At 36.6% G+C, this 6,429-nt stretch overlaps 1 protein-coding gene across 2 annotated transcripts in view; it reads left to right on the top strand.

Annotated features, from left to right (window-relative positions):
* Positions 1–317: 317 nt before the first annotated feature.
* Positions 318–6,429, top strand: part of Cd200r1 (CD200 receptor 1) — a 30,912-nt gene continuing 24,800 nt past the window's right edge. For both annotated transcript variants that reach the window (XM_013028606.1, XM_013028605.1), the window contains exon 1: positions 318–621. In XM_013028606.1, the coding sequence (XP_012884060.1) occupies positions 558–621 (64 nt within the window). In that variant the 5' untranslated portion in view covers positions 318–557. The remainder of the gene's footprint in view (positions 622–6,429) is intronic.

Below are 6,429 nucleotides of genomic sequence, written 5' to 3'. Positions count from 1 at the left end.
GAATGATGCTTATTGAGTTGCGTTCAGACTCCATTCTAGACAGCAATCTCATCAAAGGATTATCAAGGGGAGATACTCTCTTGCAGACTTCACTTCAACCTGGAGGAAGCCTCTAAGAGTTACTGGGAAATTTACAGGCAGGGACTAGCGAGTACTTTTTCATGAAGGTTTAGACAAATCCGTTTATCTTGGGCCCGCTTCAGTGCCTTACTGGAGCTTATCTGTGAGCTGCAGAAGTGAGAGGAGAGCCAATGAGCTGAAAGCTCTCTCAGACAATCTGCTTCCTCCGTCTTTGCTTCAGTGCTTCATACAGGAAATCTAGTGCTGTGTCAAGTTCCAGAGAAGAGCCTCTTCTCTCCCAAGTTACTCATCAGGTGCAAATAGCTCATGAGGATAAGAAAGTGCTGAGGGAAAGGAGTGGTCTGCTGTGGCTGGGCTAAGAGGATCCAGAGCCACAAAGGCAACCAACCAGAGGGAGCTTCGCCATGCTACATGCTGCTTTTCTGTCTATGAGGAGGAAAAGTACAGAGTGAAGGGCAGAAACCAAGAAAACAGCAATGCTCAGTCGTCAGCGAATTTTGGACCTAGTGCTACTCCTGATGTTAACCCTTTCAGTGGCTGGTGAGTCTGAATTCCCTTTGAGAGAAAGCTAGGTCAGAGACCTGATGGGAGATCTTGAGCTTGGGACAATGCAAGCCAATTGCAATCCTAGAGATAGAGGGACTACCTCCAGATTTGTATTACTGAATCACCCTTGCTTTCTGTCTTTTCTTATTTATTTTATGGTGATTATATGCATTTCTACAGTTCTTATCCTCTCTCTTCCCATCCCCCCTTTTTTGGAGGAGGGAAGAAAAATAAGGCATATACTAGTAGCAATCAAAGCCACTTAGGTTTTCATTGTGTCTTCCTTCTTGCTTAAAAAAATTATCCTATATTACCTGGATCTACATTGTTAATAGTATACATTGTTAATGTTTATTTCAATGACTTTCTATGACAAGGATTAAAAAATACAATATGCATACAGTTGTACTGGAATGTCTGTATTTATCTTAAAGATATACGGGCTATAGGAGACACTTTCTGAATTACAGGATTAATTAATTACTGGGCTCCTTAGGAGTAGGAGAGAATTTGGGGCTACTGTGGGGGTGTCCTTGTTTCACTACCAAGGGTTGGTAGGAGCTGGTGTGGGAGGGAGTTTTCAGGTTTCACTTTTAGTAGATGGAGCAGCTGTAAGGGGACAGTATAGGTGGTTTTAAATTTTACAAATGATGATTGAAAGGAAAAAAGGGTGCTTTCTCTTCATCTGAATAACTTTAAAAACTTTGTTGTCTGTTTTCCAGCAAAAAAAAAGTCACATGCTATTCTTACTAGTGAGCATGCATTAAATAACCATTCTCTACTAATGTACCTTTCCGTCAAGAATTATCAAAAACATTTCTTCTTTGATCTTTGCACCAACCAAGTACAGTAGGCATGGAAGATATTTCTCCATATTACAAATATAGAAACTAAGGCTTAGAGAGGTGAAATGATTTGACCAAGATTAGATACAAGTTAGTGGATAGGAGAATATGCTTAGTGATAGTATATATCAGCAATCATCATGAAACATTTGAGGGGGCAGTTTTACTCAATATTTTAAAAAATTAAATTATCTTAAAGTGGTTGTAGAAAGAATTTTAAACTCAGCATGTCAATTTCTGAGTACAATGCATGTTGGCCAATTGATATTCCTCAATTTTTAACCCTTATGTTTTTCACTAAGGAGCATGCTTCCAATAACACTACTGAAAAAAGCTGAGCTAATATTTAGTTATGAAAAGTTAGATGTAAAATTTAGTTAAACTTAATGGACTATTAAACAGAACACGTGATCTGAATCTTTCCATAATTGTGATTTTGTTGTAGTAAAGTCTTCTAGAAATCTGTGAAGAACCCAGTTAGGCAAAAGAATCTAGATAGGCAAGGAGCTGTCAATGACAACTTGAACTATTACTTTTACAAAAGGGAAAAAAATAAGATGAAAGAAGTAGATCATTTCAATCTTAAAGAAAAGATAGGTCTAGCCACTGGTGGTTCACGCCTATAATCCTAGTTACTCAGGATGCTGAGATCTGAGGATTGAGTTTCAAAGCCAGCCCTAGCAGGAAAGTCTGAAAGACTCTTTTTTCCAATTAACCACCAGAAAACAGAAAGTGGTGCTGTGGCCCAAGTGGTAGAGCGCTTAGTCTTGGACTGAAGAGCTCAGGAACAGCACACCCAGGCCCTGGTTTAAGCCTCATGACTGACCAAAAAAAAAAAAAAACAAAAAAAACACAAAAAAACCCCACATCTATTTCTTGATGTAAGGAGGAGGAGAGCCTATGTTCATCACATTGTTGATGCCTATGCTTGTGTCATTTTAAAGTTATCAAAGTGTTTTGAATCAAGACATGAAAAAGCCATTTGCTTTATGTAAAGTGATTTGGTGAAGTTACCAAATGGTTTTGAATAAGTCATGAGAAACTACATGGAGCAATGACCTCTCCACTTTATTATTACTGCATTGTTAACTGTACTACCAAAGGAAATAACTTACTATATGCAAGATACATTTACAAAGGAACAGGAGAGCTGACCTGGAGGAAGAGATAAAAAGAAAGGAGTCAATCTCATTAATTTCAGGCTTGTCTTTGTTTCTTGGCTTATGATAGCTGTGAATTGACCTATTATCAATGAAAAACATAAGCTGTTTTTTGGTTTGCTTTCTTTACTTTCTATTTGTTCATAACTTCAAGCAATGTAGTAGCTGCTAAACAAGATATACTAAGAAAATACCTGGGGGGGGCAAAATAATGTAAATAATGTAAATAATCTACTTCTGAGCCAGGTTTACAACCTTGTACCTGGGTTCTTTTTACTTCCATTCTTTATGCTCTATGCTTACCATTTCTTTCTTCTTTCAGCCCTAACATCTTCTAGATTTGTTTTATTGTGTTAAATTTTATTTTTCTGTTCCAATTAAAATAATAATGCCAAGTTATTGATCTTGATAATAGGAGTGGTTAAAAGAAAACCTTGAATATATATATATGTCTATATATATATATATGTGTGTGTGTGTGTGTGTATGTATGTATACACATATATATATATATTCTCTTTTGGGGCTAATTTTTATTCATTTCTCACTATCTTTCACTAGAGGGCAGGCAGTATCTAGAGGAGATAAAATCTAGACTAGTCTTTTGGTACGTTCAGCAGATTGAAGATGGACGAGATGAAAAGCAATTGTGGAACAGAAAAGATTAATTCGCACTCATTTCAGTCCTTTCTTTGTTTCCTGGTGTGTGATAGTTGTGAAGTTGTTACTATAATTTATAGCTATGTTTTACTCTATTTATTCTTAAACAATTAATACAAATCATAAGTCCTTATTAAAAGCATTATATATAGAGGTGTTTGTGTAGAGAATAGTGCCTAAAAGTTATTACAAGCTAAATTAGGAAGCCAGGGCTTTCCTAAGATAAAGCCCTTGGGAAACATTTAAAATTGGTAAATCTAATAATGGCTTAGCAACCGAGTTTAGATTTGAAGAATGTCAAAAGTATGGTGTGTTTTTCTCTCTGGGAGAGATGTGTTTTGAGTTGGGCCTAAATAATAGATTTGGATAGATATGGGAATTCAGAAAAAGAAATTGGGAGGAAATGAGCAACAAGTGCAAAGGCATGATGGTTCTTGGAGAGAATGACTTTTATGTTGATAGCACAGAGATTGTGTATCATATAGTAGGAAGTAAGGCTAGATTTCAAATTCTTGATCGCTAAACAGGAATCTGTATACTCTGAAGTAGATGACGATAGGCCATCTGTTGGTTCTGAAAAGGAAAATAAGGCAATATTTTTGGAGACTAAAGTGTCAGCAATATCCTATGTAATAGTAGCAGCATTTAGTACACAGTTTATTGTGAAGGAGGAATCAAGAATTTCTATGCTGCAAGTCCTACTTTGAAAGTTTAATAATGTCACATTGATTTCTGGGAAGGAAGTTTGTGGAGACAGAACTTAAACCCATTTTAGAGGACGGTTACAGAGAAGGGGAAATGTGGCAAATTCCAGGGTTTGTGAACCATTTATGGAGTGAATGAGCCCACAATGAGAGCAGTGATAGAAATAATAATAGAATAAGCATTAAAATTGGGTTCTAAGAACCATAATTACCTCTTTCATCTCTATAAGAGAGGAAAATCCAAGATTTGAGAGGAGACAATATAATCCATCAATTGAGTACTTAACCTTAAACAGGAGGAAGGAAGTAAAATTGATGCAATTCGATAGTAAGTAAACTCAGAACCACTACAATTTCTGAAACTGAGGCATGAGTTGGGAAATTAAGTACAGGGAGGCTAGTAGGTTGATAGTAGGGAGATGAGAAAGAACAAAGGTGGTTACTTTAGATACATTTTCTGAAGTTTGATCTGAACAGGTAAAGAAGACACGATCTCATTTCTTTCACTCTTTGGGAGGCAGAATGGTTGAAAGACTAAGTCTACATCTGTGGATGCAGTTGCCTCGGCTCTCAGCCTTTTCTTTCTTTCTTTTTTTTTTTTAAATTTAGCTCTCAGCCTTTTCTAGTCTGGTTTCCACTCTAGCACTTTACCAAAACATTTTTCTTACAAATCTTAAAGGTCATGGTGACATTCTTGCTATTGATCATAAAGCTTCTTCATGATTACTTTCAGATTGTTTTCTCCAGGTGATTTGATCTTGATTGTTTTCTATTGTGAAACTTTATCTTTCCCTAGTTTTATGGCAATGCATTTTCTTTCTAATTTTTGTCATTGTTTTTGCTAATGAAAACTTCCTCCAACAGATTTCTATTTATGTGTTTTCTTTTCTTTGTTTGGGGGCGGGGACCCTGAACTCTGGGCCTGGGCGCTGTCCCTCAGTTCTTCAGCTCAAGGCTAGCGCTCTACCACTTGAGCCACAGCACCACTTCTAGCTTTTTCTGCTTATGTGGTTCTGAGGAATCGAACCCAGGGCCTCAAGCATGCAAGGCAAGCGCTCTACCACTTAGCCACCTTCCCAGCCCTACTTATGTGTTTTCAAGACTCCTGGTTTGACCTCTTCTCTAATTTCTACCCTAGCGACAGCAATTTGGCTGGCTTCTGGACTAGATCTGGCTTGTAGATCTTTTAGTTAGCTCATATAATAAATATTTTAAAAAGAATTTTAATTGGTTAATTAGCTGCCAACTGATAATAAATTTGAGAGATTTTACTTGAAATTTCTGAGTTACTCTCTGCAGTTGCTGTGAAGATTAGACCAGATAATACATACAAAGTAAATGAGCATTAAAAAAAAAAAGCAACAGAAGCTCATGCCTATAATTCTAGCTACTGGAGAGGCTGAGATCTGAGAATTGAGGTTCAGAGTCATCCCAAGCTGGCTATCGCATTACATGTCACATACTTGTGCAAGGTTTTTGGTCAATGTTTACTGCCCCTATTCTATTAAAAGCCCCTGGATAAATAGTCTTTGAGTACCTAGATATTATAACTCATTAGATGAATATTCTCAAAGTTTCTATGCTTTATCATGCTAAAAGCTTTAGCATACTGATGGGTGGTAACTCAAGTGCCATCTAATGGCAAAATTTATTCAAGAAACTCACCATTATAGATTATTTTAGTAATTTATCTTCACAGTCTCATTTCCTTAGTAATCTTCTTATAAATTTTTCACAAAATCAGTAGTTACTCTGCACAGAGCTTTAGTTGGGGAAAAGATTCCATAGGTTTGTAATTCCAAGCATTCCTGTGTAGTGCTTAGAAATAATAGCATTTAGGGGACAATTGTTTTTGCTTTCAATTAATTATCTTCAGGATGATACTGCTTTTTAGTGATGGGTCAGAAATAAAATTCCAAGTTTAGGACTCCCTCCCCCAACAGTTACAAATTTCATGTACTTTCTGGTCGCCTATCATGGATTTTAGCCAATGCCTATATAGAGTTCAATAAAAATGACTGCATTAGGAGCAGAAATATACATGTGGGTGACAATCTTATTTTTAGACACTCACAAAAAAGAGGCAATTTAAGTTTTACTTAAATCCATTCATAACTCGAAAATGTTCTAAAATAGCACTTTTGTCTCTACTCTACAATATGTAGTTTACATATGTAGAAAATATTCAATGAGTGAAATGTTGAAGTTGTTGCTTTAAGTTTTATTTTCCTCTTGATCCAGAGGATTCATCTTTAAAAGTTTCTGTACTGCCGTGTGCTGGTGGCTCACACCTGTAATCCTAGCTACTCAGGAAACTGAGATCTGAAGATCCTCGTTCAAAGCCAGTACAAGCAGAAAAGATCCTGAAAGACTCTTATCTCCAATAAACTACTCAAAAAAGCTGGAACTGGTGCTATGGCTCAAGTGGTAGAG

This window comes from Dipodomys ordii, unplaced genomic scaffold, assembly GCF_000151885.1.
Source record: "Dipodomys ordii isolate 6190 unplaced genomic scaffold, Dord_2.0 Scaffold111, whole genome shotgun sequence".
Taxonomy (NCBI): domain Eukaryota; kingdom Metazoa; phylum Chordata; class Mammalia; order Rodentia; family Heteromyidae; genus Dipodomys; species Dipodomys ordii.
Note: the sequence above shows the minus strand (reverse complement) of the source record. Positions and strands in the feature narration are given on the sequence as shown.